Genomic DNA, 19,006 nt, shown 5'->3' with positions numbered 1-19,006 from the left:
TTGACTAATTCCTCCAGCTAGAATTTCTAGTACAATGTAAAATAGCAAAGGTGAAAGAAGGCTTTCTTGTCTTATTCCCAATCTTAGAGGAAAAGCTGTTTAGTTTTTCACTATTGTGATATTAGAGATGAATTTTTCATAAATGCCCTTTATCATGTTGAGTAAAGTCTCTTCTAATTCCTATTTTTTTTGTGTGTGTGTCTGTGTGGGCATGTGTATGGTACTGGGGATTGAACCCAGGGGCTTTCTACCTCTGAGCTATACCTCTAGCCTTTTTTTTAAAAAAATTTGAAACAGGGTCTCCCTAAATTGCTGAGGCTGGCCTTGAACCTGTGATCCTCTGTCTCAGCCTCCCAAGAACTAGGATTATGGGTGTGTACTACCACACCCAACTTTTTTTTTTTTAATTCATGGGATTAAACCCTGGGCATTCTATTTTATTTTGCAATATTGAGGTTTGAACCCAGGGGAATTCTACCTCTGACCTATACCCCCAGCCTTATTTATTTATTTATTTATTTTTATTTTATTTGCGGTTCTAGGGATGGAACCCAGGGGCATTCTACCTCTGAGCTACACCCTCAGCCGTATTTTTTATTTTGAAACAGGGTCTCAGTTGTAAAGGGCCTCACTAAGTAGCTGAGGCTGTGAACAGTGATCTTCCGATTCTCATGTCTCAGCCTCCCAAATGCTGGGATTTACAAACATGTGCCACCAAGCCCGGCCATTTTTCTTTCTTCTGTTTAACTGAATTTCTCCATTATTTTTGTTTACTATTTTACTGTTTTCTATTCTCATGCATGGTATTTCCTTTCTTTTATTTGTAGTGCAATGCTTTTGGGGTCCATGCAAGTTTTGCTTGTATCAGTAAGCCTTTTTATTGTACTGTACCTTGATTTGGATGTAGTAACAATGGTGTATGTTTTTTGTGTACATAAAGTTTTCATTTCTGTGGAATGTGCAGGATTGCAATATTTTGGTGGTATTGAGTTAGAGGTCTTTGCTTCATATTTTCTTGGGAGAGGGGGGAACAGTGCTGGGTATAGAACCCAGAGCATTTAGCTTGTTAGGCAAGTTCTCTATTTCTGAGATATGTCCCTATCTCCCATTCTTCCTTCCTTCCTTCCTTTCTTCCTTTCTTCTCCTCCTCCTCTTCCTCCTCCTCCTTCTTTTTCTTCTTCTTCTTTTTCTTTTTGTGGTACTGGGGATAGAACCCAGGGGCATTCTACCTCTAAGCTATATGCCCAGACTGATTTTATTATTTTATTTATTTTTTTATTTTTTGCAGTACTTGGATTGGAACTCAAGCTACCTCTGAGCTACATCCCCAGCCCTATTTTTTGTTCTTTATTTTTAAAATTAAAAAAAAATTTTTTTTGCAGGTCTGGGGATAGAACCCAGAGGCATTCGACCTCCAAGCTACACCCCCTGCCCCCCCCCCCTTTTTTTTTTTTTTGGTGGTACTGGGGATGTAACCCAGGGGCCTTCTAGCTTCGGGCTACACTTCCAGACCTATTTTATATTTTTATTTGGAAACAGGGTCTCTTAAGCCAGCTGAGGCTGTTTTGAACCTGCGCAATCCTCCTGTCTCAGCCTCCCACATACGGGGATTTCAAGCGTGTGCCACACCAGGCTCCTATTTTTTTATTCTTTATTTTGAAACAGGGTCTCACTAAATTGTGGAGGGCCTTACTAAGTAGCTGAGGCTGTCCGTAAACCGCTATCCTCTGGTCTCCTCCTCCCGAATGCTGGGATTACAAGTGGGTGCCACCATGCCCGGCTTATTCCTTATTTTGAAACAGGGTCTCACTGAGTTGCAAAGGACCTCACTATGTAGCTGAGGCTGTCTACAAACCATGATCCTCCTGTCTCAGCCTCCTGAATGCTGGGATTAAAAGTGTGCGCCACCAGGCCTGACTTATTCTTTGATTTTGAAACTGGGTCTTGCTAAATTGCAGCGTACTTTACTAAATTGCTGCGGTTGGCCTTGAACCTGCAATCCTCCAGTTTCAAGCCTCCCAAGTACTAGAATTACAAGCCTGTGCCTATGCTGGCTCCTTCCTTCTTATCACATTATTGCAGTTTACTGGTTCCTTGTCTGTTTCCTTTATTCCCTTTTTAACTGTGAGCTCTTTGAGGGAAGTATGTTGTTTCTTAAAATCTTGATTTCTTGTCTGGCAAACCAGCTGGGTTTAGGCTAAGCATGAATTGATAGTGATATAGGTTATAGTAAACAAAAAGCCTGACCTACATGAGTAAGGACAATAACAAAATTAAAACCTAGGAAAGCTCACAAACCTTTTGTTTGCTATTTTCACACCGTAAATCTCCATCGGATACTTCATAAACCATCCTCTTTCTGCAGGAAATGGAACTGTTTACTCAATGATGTCATAGCTACCCGACCCAGGAAAATACCGGCCCATTTCCATTAGGAGTTATCCACATCCATTTGGAGGTCTGCGGTAAATGGAGTGAAGTGGCCAGGGGAGGGTGTGGAATGCAGTGTAAGGACTCAGCTGCTTTTCTGGAACCCATACGGCTTCCCACACACACAAAATTACCTCCATTCCCATTTTTTTTTTTTACGAATAATAACAATAATGATAAAAGATTGGGTGGCTAGAACTGTCTAATTTTGGTGCCACTTGATTTGTAAAGGAATTTCTAGAGTCTTCAGTTTTTCATTGTGTAGTAAGCAGAACTTTTGCCCAATAAACAGTAGGCTCTCTAATGCACTGTATTTGTGAAGTGAACATAATTCTTACGTAACAGCAGGGCTTTTCATATTGACTGTGTAGCTTATTTTTCTTTGTAAGTTTCATTACAAACTTTGATCTTTGGGCTCAGCTTTTTGTCTTAATTCTTCTGCGGGCGGGGATAGGGGGCCGTGATGGACGAGGTTCTTAGAAGACTCCGCCTTAGATCTGGCTAAGGTTATACTAAACGACCCTGCCTTGCTTTGTTTGGAGACGCAGGGTTCCAGCGTTTTGTTTTTCTCTCCTTTTCTGCTTCAGCTTACCGTGTGCCTGATACTGCACAGACTTAATTGATCACAGTTGACATTCTAATTTTTTCAGCCATGAAGAGTGAGGCTCAAGTTCAGGGTCTTGCCTTGGGTAGCTCTGGGATTTCAGCTCAGCGCAGTGCGTCCTCATCAGCGGTCCCCTTCACCCCGGCCTCTGCCAGCGGCGCCTGGCGCCATCCAGGCCACTGGGGTGCCGGGGTGCGGGGTGCTCGGGCCGTGCCAGGCGGCGAGGCTCCGGGACCCAGCTCGGCTTCCCCATCCCCCGCCCAGACACCGGCGAGACGGCCGCCAGCCGCAGCCCAGAGCGTCGCGGCGCGGGGCGGGGCCGGCGGGGCCGGCGGGGCGGGCGGGGCCTGCGGGAGGCGCCCGCGCGCGCAGCGCCCCGCAGTGGCCGCGGCCGGGAGCGCTCTCGGCGGCCCTGCGGCGCTCGAGCCCGACGCACGGAGCCGGCGAGCGAGAGCGAGAGAGAAAGGGGCAGAAATGGCGGCGCCGCTCGGCTCCCGCTGAGGAGGGCGAAGCCGGCGAGGGGCCGTGCAGCCGGCTCGCGGCGTCGCGCCCGCGCCCGCGCCCGCCACCGCCCGCTCGGCCGCCGTCCCTTCCGCGGCGCTGCCGCCGCCGGCCCGGCCTGCCCGCCTGCGGAGAGCCGATCGCGGTGCCCGCCGCCCGCCGCCGCCCGCCCGCCCGCCGGCGGCCTCCCGCGGCTCCCGGGCGCGGCGCGTGCCCGGGCGGACCATGGTGAACACCCGGAAGAGCTCCCTGCGCCTCCTCGGGTCCAAGGCTCCTGGGCCCGGGCCTGGGGCCGGCGCCGAGCCGGGGGCGCCCGCAGGCAGCAGCCATTTCATCTCCTCTCGGACCCGCTCCTCCAAGACCCGCGCTGCCAGCTGCCCGGCCGCCAAGGCCGGGGGGAGCGGAGGCGCCGGCGTCGCCCTGGACGAGGCCCGGGTAAGCGCGGCGGCCCGCGGCCCGACGCTCGCCCGCGCCGGCCCCAGGCCCGGCTTTGTCTGGCCGGGCCGGACCAGGTTCGCGGGAGGCCGGAGACCAGGTCCGCGGGCGCGGCGGAGGGTGGCAGCGGCGGAAGGGCCGCGATGGAGCCCCTGGCAATGCTGGCCCGGTTCTTTTGTGTGGAGACAGCACTGGAGTCCGGGAGAGCGGGCTTTGGGGGTCCTTTGGGGACCGTCGGGATGAGCTGCTCCCGTGTCCTTGCCCTGCTTCACAGGGGAGTTCCACGGGGAAGCGAGAGCGAAGGTCCCGAGTGCCCGGGTGGAGGGTTGGAGAAGTGAAAGTTTCCTGCGGTGTCAAAGCCTTCTTGAAAGTGTGTCGGCTCCTGCTGCTGTCGAGCTCCGCGTACTCTCAGTTTGGGGGTGGTTCAAGTTGGTGAGGAAGTGAACAGAGCTCCAGTTGGCAGCCAAGCAGAGATGCTGAAAAAAGTTTGTAGCTGCTCTGACATCAACTTTAAAAACAAAATTACGCTCCCACCGCTTCTCCGGGCAGGGGAGAGCAAACGTGATACTGTAGCTGGAGAATCCGCCAGCTAGCTAGCCAAGGTTCTAGTAGGGACTAGGCTTTCATGTCACACAATGAGTATGTGGACAGAAACATGTTTAATGGGCACCATCATCCCGAAATTACATGGTTTGTTGGCTGTCTATATTCTTGTTAGGGAGGTAGTTTACAAGAGGAATTAACACTGTCGTCCATACCCTTCCCAAAGGGACATTCGAAGAAGCAGGTAATGATTTAATTCTTAAAAAAAAGATCGAAAGATGTTGAAATTTTGTTACCCATAGTGTAAAACGCTGGGCTACCACATAGATTTATCACCTTAAAGGTATTGACAAGTTTGTGTTATGAAATTTGTTCTGAATTTAGAGAAGATGTTGCTTCTGTCTAGAAAGATGCTAACTTACTAAGTAATTTGGCTGGAAAAGCGTTTCATTTAAAATACTCCTTTAAATTCATGGCAGTTTGTTATTCGGATGGGGAGGGAAAGCACTGTTTAAGGTTCTCCAGGGGTCTGCAGGATTGGAATTTGTGTATGCTTTTTCTCTTTTTGTGTCTCATACTGTTTTGACTCCTAACAAATTGCGTACATAGAAGAATTATTTTACCACACTGCTTTGAAATATATTTATTGTATCTTTGAAAATAGTTTTTGCTTTTATTTGCTCAAAATCTGGAACAGAACTGCTAGTTGATAGACTATTTTAGGAGCTTATAGGTCTGTTTGATTGAACTAAGAAACCTAAATCCAGAAGTTGTGCAACTATTCAGAATAAGTATTCTGGAAACTAGGCTTTCTGTAATACAAGTTTCTTGACCTATAGATGCTATCATATTTTCAAATAATTTTACAAAAATTTGTTGTCTACACTTAAGTGCAAATCAAATACTTATAGAGTGTAAGCAAAGCACATAATTGTATCATGCTATGAATGCCTAGTCTATTAGAGCCATGTCAAACTCATCTGAAACAATTAGCTCGTTTCTCGGAGCAGCCTGTGGTCCCATTTTTGAATTCATGGATATCATGCTGTCCTTATCCCCTGAGGAATAAGGTGAGGTAATCTTGTCAAGCAGCTGTTATGGAGATGTTAAAAGGCAAGGAATCAATAATCTAATGTAGAAATGAACATTTGGTAGCTTTTAAATTGCTAGAAGAATGAAAGATATTAGAGCTCTTTTTAGAAAAAACACTAATGAAATATTTTAAAAACCTTTTAAAAAATTTTAAGAGAACATATATGACAGGTTATTTAAGATTGACTTTGAAATATTTGTTTTTTAGTTTAGAAAATTATGTTATGACTTTAGATGATGAAATGACCTAATTACTTTCTCTGAGATACTTTTTTTTTTTTTTTTTTTGGTAGATAGGGGTGTTATGTTTGCCCAGGTTGGTTTTGAGCTAGTCTTGAACTTGTGAGATCCATTGCTTGCTGTCCTGTGCCACAGTACCCTGCTTTTCTGAAAGATTTTAAGACTGTGTGTGTTGGGGGGGAGTAGGTACTAGCGATGAACCCAGAGGTGTTCTACCTCTGAGCTATACCCCCAGCCTTGTATTTTGTGTTTTGTATTTTTTTTTCCGGCACTGGGGGTGGAACCCAGGGGGGGGTATTTTACCTCTGACGTATACTCCCCGGCCCTATTTTTTATTCTTTAATTTGAAACAGGGTCTCACTATGTTGCCAGTGGCCTGACTGAGTAGCTGAGGCGGGCCTGGAACCTGCGATTTTCTTGTCTCATCTCCTGCCCCCTAAGTATTGGGATTACAAGTATATGCCACCCTGCCCGGCACTGCAGTTGGTTTTATAGTATAGAATTCAGCACTTCTTGTTTACTCTTTGTGGTGTACATAACATTACTCTTTTTGTCTGTGGGATTTGTAATAAACATTTGCTTGTGTCTATAAAAATCTTAGAGAATGGGATTTCCCATGCTGTCTCAGAAGACTTTTTTTTTTTTTTTTTTTGGGTGGTACTAGGGGTGGAACCCGGAGGCTTTCTACCTCCGGGCTATACTCCCAGACCTATCTTTTTTTATATTTTATTTTGGAAACAGGGTCTCACTCAGTAGCCGAGGTTGGCTTCGAACCTGTGCGATCCTCCTGTCTCAGCCTCCCAAGCGTAAGGATTACAAGCGTGTGCCACCACTCCTGGCTGAAGACTCTTCTTTTTGAAGGAAGAAATATTTTTCTCTTTTTAAAATAGTTATTGAGAAATTCTACTTTTTATGCTTTTTACTGTGTTCGCTTACCCCCCCCCCCTTTTTTTTTTTTGCAGTACTGGGGATGGAACCCAGGGGCATTCTACCTCCTAGCTAAACCCCAGCCCTATTTTTTCTTTTCTTTTTTTTTTTTTTTTTTTTTGTTGGTGGTACTGGGGGTGGAACCCAGGGCTTTTTTACCTCCAGGCTATACTCCCAGACCTATTTTATACTTTATTTGGAAACAGGGTCTCACTAAGTGCTGAGAGTCTCACTAAGTAGCTGAGGCTGGCTTCGAACCTCTGCAGTCCTCCTGTCTCAGCCTCCCAAGGGCTGGGATTACAAGTGTACGCCACCACACCCGGTTTATTCTCTATTTTGAAACAGGGTCTTATTGAGTTGCAGAGGGCCTCACTAAGTAGCTGAGGGTGGCCCCGAACCCAGATCCTCTTGTCTCAGCCTCCCAAGTACTGGGATTATAAGCATGTGCCACCATTCCTGGCCTTCACTTAACAACACTTGATGCTGACTTTTTTTCTCCTCCCTTTGACTGTGTTAAAGTTATTTCACTTATTGTGTCTTAAGACTTTCCATTTGCTCTAAAATGCCACATTACCAAGGGCTATTTCTTTTTCTCTTTTCCCCATGTAGTGCATGTGTAGGTTAGGGGAATAAACAGGGTATGTTCTATGACCGGAATGATTTTTTGTGTTCCTGTTTTTTAAGTGTTAGAGCTTTTATTTGTTTTTGCATATATATATATATATATATATATATATATATATATATATATAAAGCCATACTTAATGTATTCAACTGGGTGAGTTTATGTGTGGGTACACACCTGGAAACCACTGCCATGAGGACTACAGACATGCCTGTCACTCCCCACGTTTTCTGCCCTCTAATACTACTATTATTACTGTCACTTTATTGTCGTAAGACACTTAAGATCTACCTTAGGAGGTTTATGTATACAATACAGTATTCTAAGCTGTAGGCACTGTGCTATATATTAGGTCTCTAGAATTATTTGTGAAACTATTGCCTTTTGTCTATCACCTCTTCATTTCATCTCCTTTGTCCCTAGTAGTCACCCTTCTTTCTTTTCTTTTCTTTTTTTTGTGGTACTGGGATTGAACCTAGAGGCATTCTTCCTCCATGCTATACCACCAGGCCAACTTTATTTCTTATTTGGAATCAAGGTTTCCTTAGGTTCCTGACAGCCTTGCTAAATTTTTGAGATTGGCTTTGAACCTGTGGTCCTCTTGTCTCAGACTTCCAAGTACTGGGATTAAAGTGTGTACCTCTGCACTCTTGGCTTGAGTTTGTTTATTTATTTATTTATTATTTTATTTTATTTTGGTACTGGGGATTTAACCCAGTAGCATTCTACCTCCAAGCAACATCCCCAGTCCTATTTTATTTTTATTGGAGACAAGATCTCATTAGGTTGAAGAGAGTCTCACTACTCGCTGAGACTGTCCTGTAATTTGCGATCCTCCTGTTTCAGCCTCTCAAGTACTAGGATTACAAGGATGTGCCACCATGCCAGGCTTGTTTTTTATTTTTTTGTTTTGTGGTTCTGGGGATTGAACTCAAAGGCATTCTACACCCCTAGCCCTGTTTTGAAACAGGGTCTTACTAGGTGGTTGAGAGTCTCACTACTTGTTAAAGCTGTCACAATTCACCAGGATTACTAGTGTGTACCATCACACTCTCTGTGGGTTTGGGTGGGGGCCAGACACACCTTAAACTCATATTTGTCTAATCATTGTATCTGATGCTTATACCACTCTTGCCTCCTATTAGCCCTTTAATGTCTCACCTCCTTTTGTGGCAAATTTGGAATTAAGTGAATAAATAAAAGAAAAGGATATTATTGTGGAGATTTGGTAGAAATTTATGGTTAGAGGAAATTGTTCTTATGTGACAGCCAACTTTTTGCACACTGTATGGTTAGTGACTTCACTGTGATAATGGTTTTGTGGTTAGGATTTAGAGTATTCCTGAGAGAATGACTGGAGTAGTCTAACAGTTTTGAATTTAGATTTTTTTTTTCTTATGGTACTGGGGGATTTAACCAGGGTCATTCTACCTCCAAGCAATATCTCCAGCCCTCTTTTATTTTTATTTGGAAACAGGATGACATTAGGTTGATGAGAGTCTCACTACTTGCCGAGGCTGTCCTTCTGTCTTAGCCTCCCAAGTATTGCACCATCGTGCCAAAATATGTACCATCATCCCCAGCTGAAGTTATTTTAAAAACTTGTTTGTTGGTTATTGTGTATTTTTTGGGGGTAGGAATGTAATTTGAAAGAAATAGAGGAAAATTATGTGTTTTGGATTATTATTTTCATTTACGTTATCTAAGAACCTTGATGTTGCCTGGCATGGTAGTGTATCACAGGCTCAACGCCAGCAATTTAGCAACCTGTTTCAAAATAAAAAATAAAAAGAACTGATAATGGAGGTAGAATGCCCTGATCTTAATCCTCAGTACCAGGAGGGGGGGAAAAAAAGGAAAAGAAAAAAGATAACTGAGTGTATCTTTTTAATCAAGACTTGCTTTCCCAGTTTACAAAAAATAGTGGTTACCTTATGTCCCTGTTAGCCCAGGACAGTTCCTATTTGCCTGGCATAATCACAATTTATACTTGTTGTCCCAAAAGATTCAGTAGTGCTCTCAACAGCATATTTAACATATTTGAATAACAGATAACCTGGCTACTGTATTTGTTCATGTGCATGTATTTAAGTTTTCATAAGTGATATTTAGCTCTAGAGCTTATTTATTTATTTATTTATTTTTTGTGGTACTGGGGATGGAATTCAGGGACACTGTACCTCCAGTGACATCCCCAGCTCTATTTTTTTATTCCTTATTTTGAAACAGGTTCTTACTGTGTTGCAAAGACCCTCTCACTAAGTAGCTGAGGCTGTCCGGAACAGCATCCTCATGTCTCAGCCTGCCAAATGCTGGGGTTACAAGTGTGCACCACCGCGCCTAGCTTTCATTTTATTATTTAAGTTGCTGGCTGTGTGTATGCAGAGTCACTCTGCCTAATTGCTGCCGTGTATGTCATAGGGCACATTCATTGCATATTAACTACATGCACTCTAGTGCAAGTCCCTGATACTGCAAATACTGCTGCAAGCAAAACCCTTATACAATGGCTTAGGGATTTGGTGTGAAATTTTCTTTGATATAGATACTCATGAATGGAATTGAGTATCCATGTACTTAAAATAAGTATTAGCTCCAGTTTGCTGCTTTAGTCTCCATTCCTAGGACTAGTGTGTGAGAGTTTCTGTATCTCCATTTCCTTGCTGATATTTGGCATTATCTTCTTTTTTTGTTTGTTTGTGGTACTAAGGGTCGAAAGGGGCATTCTACCTCTGAGCTACACCCCTAGCCCTATTTTTATTCTTTATTTGGAAACAGGGTCTCACTAAGTTGCCGAGGGCCTCACTAAGTAGTAGCTGGGGCTGTCTGCGAACTGTGATCCTCATGTCTCAGCCTCCCAAAAGCTGAGATTACAGGCATGTACCACCATGCCTAGCTCTAATCATTGTTCTTAAAACAATGTGCGGGTGTGGTGGCACAACCCCTTGCGATCCCTTGTAATTCGGGAGGCTGGACAGGAGGGTCACAGTTCACAGACAGCCTCAGTTACTGTTATTTAGTGAGGCCCTTTGCAACTCCGTGAGACCCTGTTTCAAAAATAATGAAAAAATAGAGCTGGGGTACCACCAAAAAAAAAGTATTAATAGATCAGTAATGTTTTTTTTTTGTGTGTGTGTGTTTGTGATTGGAATGTAGGGGCAGTCTACCTTCAAGCTACACTCCAGCCCTATTTTATCTTTTTTTTTTTTTTTTTTTTTTTGTGGGTCTGGGGATGGAACCCAGGGGCTTTTGACCCCTGAGCTATACCCCCTGCCCTATTTTTTATTCTTTATTTTGAAACCGGGTCTCACTGAGTTGCAGAGGGCCTCACTAAGTAGCTGAGGCTGTCCGCGAACCGCGATCCTCCAGGTCTCAGCCTCCCGAATGCTGGGATTACAAGCGTGCGCCACCACGCCCGGCTTCTATTTTATCTTTAATTTGATACAGGGTGTCACTAAGTTATTGAGGACCTCACTAAGTTGCTGAGAGTGTCCTTGAACCTGTGGTCTTCCTGTCTCAGCCTCCCAAGTCCTGGGATTATAGGTGTGCGCCACTATGCCAGGTTTACATTTTTTATTTTGAACTAAGGTTTTGCTGAGTTGCTGAGGTTGGCCTTGAACCTAAGATCCTCCTCTCTCAGTTTCCCAAGTACTGGAATTACAGGTCTGCATAGGGGTTTAAGACTTTTAACAGTTTTTAGTCCCTTAGTAAGGGATATTGTTTACATTGTGACCCTGTATACCCACATAATTATTTTACCTTTCTGACATAGGTTCTTTTAGATCAGATTTACTGGTCTCAGCACCTGGGCTCAAGTGATCCTCCTTCCTTGGCCTTCTGAATAGCTCATACTGTAGGCTTGCTTCACTATGCCCAACTTAAGTGCTACTTAAAATTTTATCCAGTAAAATGTTTATGTTCAAATTCTCCTAGTGTATATTTCTTTTTTGGGTGGTGCTGGGGATTGAACCCAGAGGCATTATACATTTGAGTTATACCCCCAGCCCAGTTTTATTTCTTATTTGGAAACAGGGTCTTGCTAGGTTGATGTAAGTCTCACTACTTGCTGAGTCCGTCCTTGAACATGGGATCCTCCTGTTTTAGCCTCTCAAGTACTGGAATTACAGGTGTGCCACCCTGTCCCCACCTGCCGCTGGCCTTTTTTTCTTTTCTTTTTTTTTATTTCTTTATTTTTTTATTGGTGCACTGTATTCATACATCATAATGGTATAAAGAAAATACTTTTGTAGACATACATGCACACATCGCCCAGTTAGCCCCTACCCGATCCCCACCCCATTCCCTCCCCATCCCTCCTTCCCATGCTTGGCTTAGTGGTTGACATCTAGTTTTATAGCAATTTATCCAATATTAACGATGATAATCTCACATAACAGTTTCATTTGTCTGATACCAAGCTTTTGATGACTTAAAGATAACATTTCAATATTTCTTTTTGCTTTCTTTCTTACCAGAGAATATTTTTTTCTTTTTTTTTAGGTGAAACTATCATACATTTATTTTTCAGAAAAAATCTATCCTGATATGGCATATGGACTCTAGATACCCAAAACAATCTCGAAGAAGAACAAAGCTAGAAGATGTATATTTTCTGATTTCAAACCATATAAAGCTACAATAATTGAAACAGTGTAGTACTGTTCTAAAGGCAGATATATAAACCATTGGAGTTAAATAAAAGCCTAGAGATAAATTCTTCCCTATATTGTCAAGTTATTTTTGACAAGGCTTCCACGAATATTTGGTGGAGGAAATACTAATCTTTTAACTAAGTATTGTTGAAAAATAATTACATGAAAAAGAATAAAATTGGACCCTTACCTAACATCATATACAAATATTAGCTCAAAATAGATAAAAGACCTAAATATAAATCTTAAGACTATAAACTTTTAGAAGAAAATCTGGGTCATAAAACCTCACAACATTGAAATTGGCAGTGATTTCTTGGATATGATTTCAATGGCACAGGCAACAGAAGGGTAAACAAACTCCCTAAAGAATAAAAAAAATATTGTATATCCAAAGACAATGTAAACAGAGTTAAAAGTTACTGATAGAATGGGATAAAATATTTTCAAATGCTATATCTGAAGCTATATTAATATTCCAACTAGAAATTCTAAAAATTAGCAACAATAAAAGCAAACAATACAATTTAGAGATAGGTAAAAGACTAACATAAATAATGAATCTCCACAGATAACCAATTTTAGTTGTCTGTTGGATGGAAAATCTTGTTTCTCTGGTTTTGGTGTGACCTATTTCTTCTTTGTAGTTAATCTCTTTGAGTATTTTCTCTAGCGCTGGTTTTGAAAACATAAATTCCTTCAGTTTCTGTTTGTCATGGAAGCTTCTTATTTCCCCATCTAATTTGATAGAAAGTTTTGCTGGATAGGAAATTTTTGGCTGGAAGTTGTTTTCTTTCAGAGTTTGGAATATGTTACTCCAAGCCCTTCTGGCTCTCGTGACTTGGTTTGTGAAGTCTGGAGTGATTCTAATTGGTTTGCCTCTGAATGTCACTTGGCCCTTTGTTTTTGTTGCCTTTAAGATTCTCTGCTTGGCTTCCACATTGTTCATTTTGAAAATTATGTGGCGTGGGGATCCTCTTCTCTGATCCTCTCTAAAGGGAGTTCTATAAATTTTCTGGACCTGTGTATCAACCTCTTGCTCTATGTTTGGAAAATTTTCTGCTATTACTTCCTTGAAGAGATTGTTGATCCCTTTGGGTTCACCTTCTTTTCCCTCCTCTATCCCAATTATTCTTAGGTTAGCTCTCTTAAAATGGGCCCATATTTTTGCAATGTCAGATTCCTGCTGTTGGATTTTTTTTTCTAAATTAGAAACTATGTGTTCATTTTTTGAATGATCATCTTCTAAGAGCAAGATCTATTCTCCATGTGGTCTAGTCAGTTGTTTGTACTTTGAATTGAGGCCTTTACTTCATTAATTGCATCCTTTATCTCTTTTTGGCTCTCTCTGAATTCTTTTAGAAAAATCTCTATTATTTCTACAGTTATTTTCCTGATTTGATCTTCTAGAAATCTCTGAATTTCTGTTTTATCAGGTTCTGATGTTGTGGGGTTGTGGGCATTCATTGCTCCATTGTTATTCCTCTTTCCCATGATTTCGGAAGTTTGTGCCTTCTCTGGGTTCTTCCCTTGGGTCACTACGACTTCACTTAAGGTACTCTGGATCTCGAGTCTGTAGTATCTCGGTCCCCACTACTCCTTTACTGGGTTGTATTGCAGAGTCTCAGACCCAGGGAGTCAGTTGAGGCTGCCTTAGACCATGGGGGGTGCCAGGTTGGGCGTTCTCCTATGGTGTGATATCTCTGCCACCGCCACTCCCCCACTGGGTCAAGTCCCTGGGAGTACAGTACTGGGATTTCTTCTCTAGGGGCCACAATTTGACTCACTGTTGTTGAGTGCGCCGATGGAGCTATCGTGGACTCGGTGAATTCGCTGCTGCCGCCGCCGCTAGTGGCAGTATGGCGCTGCTGCCACGCCCTCGGCCGTGAGGCTGGTGTATTTCTTTTCTGTTTTTGAGCTCCGCTCTGAGTCCCTGCAGGGTGTGCTGAGCCCAGCCTCTGGGAGCTTTAGATGCTCCCTGCACCGAGAAATCTGCCGAATTCCTCCTGGCTGATCCACAGCAGCTCACCTCGGCTCTCTGTCCGCCACTCCTCTCTGGAGCCTGGTGGGCTGTTGAGTGAGTTGGTCTGGTGCCGTCCGGTGAGCTCACCGCTGCTGCCGTCAGTAAGGCACTGCTGCCGCGTCCTCGGGCGTGAGGCCGGCTTATCTCCTCTCTGGTTCTGAGCTCCCTTATGAGTTCCCCTCCTCTCTGGAGCCTGGTGCTGCAAGGGAAAATGGCGCCCGCCGCTTCGCTCTGCGGCTCCGGCTGCAGCACTGCGGTCTGGTTTCTTTCTGGTGTCTCGTTTTTCCAGCCCTCTTTTTCTCTGTCCCTTGTAATTACATTTTTTGTTTCTCTGCTGATGGTGTTTTCTGGCTATGAAAGGCGCTGATTTTGTGGTAATAGAGATTGGTTGTTAGCGGGGCTCGTAAGCCCCGCTTTTCTCCGTCGCCATCTTCCCTTTTTTCTTTTCTTATGCAGTACTAGGGATTGAAACTCAGGAGTTTTAGCATGCTAGATAAGTGTTCTGACATTGAACTTCATCCGGAGTTCCTACCTTGAACCCAGGGGCTGCATTCCCAGCTCTTATTTGACCCTGGCTCTCACTCATTTGGTCAGGCTGGCCTCACACTTTGGGAAGGCTCCCTCAGCCTCCCAAGTAGGAAGTTGCTGGCACTCCACGGGTGTGCCACTGCACCTGACACTGTTGTCATCTTGCGCACAGTGTAATGTTGAAGTTATGTTGGCTTTCTTCCTTGTAGGCAATCTAGTGTGTCTTAAAGCATATGTAAATTTTTTTCTTCATTCATAATTTTACTATATTTTTAGGGATGAGTTTTTTTTTTCCTTCACACTCTCTTGGTAATCTTAGATCTTTCCATCTGTGGTTTTCATTTTTTTCTGATTGTGATAAATTTATCTTCATGATTTTTCTCCAAATATTACTTCTCTTTTTCTTTCCTTCTGGAATTTATATTGTTATTAATAATTTTGGTATTGGGATTGGACCCAGGGGCATTCTACCTCCAAATCTACATCTTCCTTCCATCCTTCCTTCCTTTTTTTTTTTTTTTAATGGTACTGGGGGTGGAACCCACGGGCTTTTCTACCTTCAGGCTACACTCCCAGACCTATTTTATCCTTTTTTTTTGAAATAGGGTCTCACTAAGTTGCTGAGAGTCTCACTAAGTAGCTGAGGCTGGCTTTGAACCTGTGAGATCCTCCTCTCTCAGTCTCCCAAGGGAGGGGATTACAAAGGTGCCACCACGCCCAGCTGTTTATTGTTTTTTGAAACAGAGTCTCACTAAATTGCAGAGAACCTCCTCACTAAGTAGCTGAGGCTGGCCACGAACCTTCGAATCTCCTTTCTCAGCCTCCCTGGTACTGGAATTACAAGCGTGCATCACCATGCTTGGCCTTTTTTGTTTGTTTGTTTGTTTTTGTTTTTGAAACAGGGTTTCTTTTTTTTTCTTTTTATATTTTTTTTGTGGTACTGGGGTTCCGGGAAGCCCTTCTGCTTCTGGGCTACACTCCCAGACCTCTTTTATTTTTAGAAACAGGGTCTCTTAAGCCAGCCGCGAACCTGAGCGATCCCCCTGTCTCTACCTCCCAAGCGAGGGGATTACAAGCGTGTGGTGCGCCACCACCACGCCCGGCGAAACAGGGTTTCACTAGGTTGCTGATTTCTCTACATTGCTGAGGCTGGCCTCAAACCTGCAAGCTTCGAATCTCCCTTCTCAGCCTCCCAAGAACTGGGATTACCACACTCCCCTAACCTCTAGGTCTTTTTTTTGAGGGGGGGATTCCAGACTTGGACCACCCATGTCAAGCTGGAATTCATTTTATTCAGATATTGGCACTCAGAAGAAAATTTTTTCCCTAAGCAAATTATTTTAAAACTTTTTTTTTTCTCGAGTTTGGGGATGGAACCCAGGGACATTCGACCTCTAAACTACACCCTCTGTCCTATTTTTTATTCTTTATTTTGAAACAGGGTCTCACTAAGTTGCGGAGGGCCTCACTAAGTAGCTGAGGCTGTCCATGAACTGCGATCTTCTGGTCTCAGCCTCCTGAATGCTGGGGTTACAAGTGTGCGCCACCACGCCCAGCTTATTTTTAAAACTTTTAATGGCCTGCTTAAGAAATTGGCTGACAGGTACTTGCTTAAACAAGATTTAGTGTTTCTTGAGGAAGACTGCACAAACCCTCAAGGTGCTCGTTGTGTTAAGTGACCCACTCGAAGTTGTTGGGTATAAAGTTCATGTCCTGTACAACTTAATAACATACCCCAGTGCTTCCATTTAGGGTGAATGAGTGTCATGGTTTTGTCAGTAACTCTGCAAGCTAAGAGAATTTGCTCCAAAAAAAACCCAAAAAAACAAAAAACAAGACCTCCAAGCCAGTACTATGGTACCTGTCTGTAATGCCAGTACTTGGGAGGCTGAGGCATGAGGATTGCAGGTTTGAGGCCAGCATAGTGTGATTTAACAAGAACCTGTTTCAAAATAAAAGCTTAAAGGCCAGGAGTGGTGGCGCACACTTGTAATCCCAGCATTTTGGAGTTGGAGACTGGAGGATTGCAGTTTGCAGACAGCCTCAGCTACTTAGGCCATTCACAACGCAGTGAGACCCTGTTTCAAAAAAATATAAAGACTAAAAAATAGGACTGGGTGTGTAGCTAGCAGGTAGAATGCCCGTGGTTCCATCCCTGGTACCGAAAATAAATAAATAAATAAAAGGATACAAAGGATTGGGGATATACCTCAGGGTAGAATGCCCTTGGGTTTTATCCGCACTACCCCTGCTCCCACACAGAGTGTGTATGTGTGTGTAAGACCCCAGTGTGGAGCTTGAAAAGAAATTTAAATGTATGCATAAAAACAGTAGGAGAAACTCATTAAAGACATTTGCATAAGCCAGAGAAGAGAAACTGGCAGCTTGAGTTTATGAGCTTGTGGGTTGTTTTCCTGTTAAAAAATTTTAAGTATTTTTTTCATTTGTTTGTTTTGGTACTAGAGATTGAACCCAGAGGCAATTTACCTCCGAGCTATATTCCCAGCCCTTTTATTTGAAACAGGGGGTCACTGAATTGTTGAGGTTGGCCTCGAATTTATGATCCTTTCTCTGCCTCTCAAGTATGGGGATTATAGGCATATGCCATTGTGCCTGTCTTTACTAGTTTCCTTTTTTTTTTTTTTTGTGGTACTGGTGATTGAACTCAGGTGTGTTCTATCATTGAGGTATTAGCCATCCCTTTTTATTTTTATTTTGAAACAGGGTCTTCCTAAATTACTGCATGATGGTCTTGAATCTACGATCTTCCTGTCTCAGACTCTTTACTATGATTACAGGTGTGTACCTCTGTGCCTAGCTTAAAGTAAATTGTGTGTGTGTGTGTGTGTGTGTGTGTGTTGCTCAGCATTGCACCCAAGGGTATTCTACCTCTTGAGCTGCACTCCCAACCCAAGCTGTCCTGAAACTTGCCATTCTCCTGTCTCAGCCTCCACAGTACTAGGATACAGGAATGTACCACCATGACTGGCTAACGTAGAGCATGCAAGACTCCACAGCTTTTTTTTTTTTTTTTTTGAAAAATTGTTGCTTTGAGTCATACATCATTTTTTTTTTTTTTTTTTTGAGGATCTGGGGATTAAACCCAGGGGCATTTGACCTCCGAGCTACACCCCCTGCCCAGTTTTTTATTCTTTATTTTGAAACAGGGTCTCAATGAGTTGCAGAGGACCTCACTAAGTAGCTGAGACTGTCCACGAACCGCGATCCTCCAGTCTCAGCCTCCCGAGTGCTGGGATTACAAGCGTGTGCCACCACGCCCAGCTTTCTGTCATATATCTTAATGAGGTATAATTTCAGCTTCTTGGCAAAATATTTTATTTTATTTATTTATTTTTGTGTGTGTGTTACAGGAGATGGAACTCAGAGGCCTTCTCCCTTCAGGCTACACAACCAGACTTATTTTATTTTTTATTTGGAAACAGTCTCACTAAGTTGCTGAGAGCCTCAATAAATTTCTGAGAGCCTCATTAAGTTGCTGAGGCTGCCTTTGAACCTGTGATCCTCCTGTCTCAGCCTTCCAGGTACTGGGATTAGAGGCGTGTGCCACCATGCCCACACTTTTTTTCATTTAAATATTATGACGTAAACCAGGTGAAGTGTTGTATGCCCATATTCCCAGTGCTTGGGAGGCTGAGATGGGAGGATCACAGGTTTGAGGACAGCATTAGCAACCTAGTGAGATCCTGTTTCAAAACAAAAAATGAAAAAGGGCTGGACATGTAGCTTAGAGGTAAAATACCCCTGGGTTCAATCACTTATCATAGTTTTATTTTTTAATCTTTCTTCAACTTAGCCACTTGCTTCTGTGTTTTTTCGAGTTCTAAATTTTCTGATGATTGTTTAGAAACACTAAACTAGTAAATCTTGCTTTTGGGATATTTGAAGAAAATTCAGGACATTTTGTGTGCCTGCAGTTTCAGGACTTTGTAGACTAGTTGACCTTAAGTAAATAAAGAGCAGTCTGAGTTTTGTTTTCTGCAGTCATGGCAACCCATTACCTTTGTGCATTCTTATAAATGAAAGAAAAAAGGTTTACTGCATTTCTAAGCTTTCTCATGAAAACTGGAGTACTTGTTTAAAAAAAGGAGACAAAAGGACTGTCTTATTAGGGAAATTGGGAAAGATTGATTGCACCCATACACTTTCTGGTTGAACTTGGAAAGTGTTTCTTTCAAGTTCTTTCTCTCATCAGTTACCTTATTCTTTAAAAAAATGATTTTATTCTCTTTTGTGGTTCCTTCTGTTTACAAGAAACCAGATCATCCTATTTTACAAAAGAACAACCTTTTCTGACTTCTACTTTTTAATTCTTTAAGAATTGTTTTCTTTATTTTGAAACTTCTAAGAGTAGGTCTACAGTTCTGATACTTTTCCACTACTCACTC

The 19,006-nt window shown here is 43.0% G+C and overlaps 1 protein-coding gene across 3 annotated transcripts in view; it reads left to right on the top strand.

Moving 5' to 3' along the window:
- Window positions 1–3,760: 3,760 nt before the first annotated feature.
- Window positions 3,761–19,006, top strand: part of ATAD2B (ATPase family AAA domain containing 2B) — a gene marked incomplete at both ends in the record, with an annotated part of 143,164 nt that continues 127,918 nt past the window's right edge. For all 3 annotated transcript variants that reach the window (XM_080711476.1, XM_080711475.1, XM_080711474.1), the window contains one exon: window positions 3,761–3,970. In XM_080711476.1, coding sequence (XP_080567602.1) covers window positions 3,761–3,970 — 210 coding nt within the window. The remainder of the gene's footprint in view (window positions 3,971–19,006) is intronic.

This window comes from Muscardinus avellanarius, assembly GCF_963383645.1.
Source record: "Muscardinus avellanarius genome assembly, chromosome: 15".
NCBI classification, from domain to species: domain Eukaryota; kingdom Metazoa; phylum Chordata; class Mammalia; order Rodentia; family Gliridae; genus Muscardinus; species Muscardinus avellanarius.
Note: the sequence above shows the minus strand (reverse complement) of the source record. Positions and strands in the feature narration are given on the sequence as shown.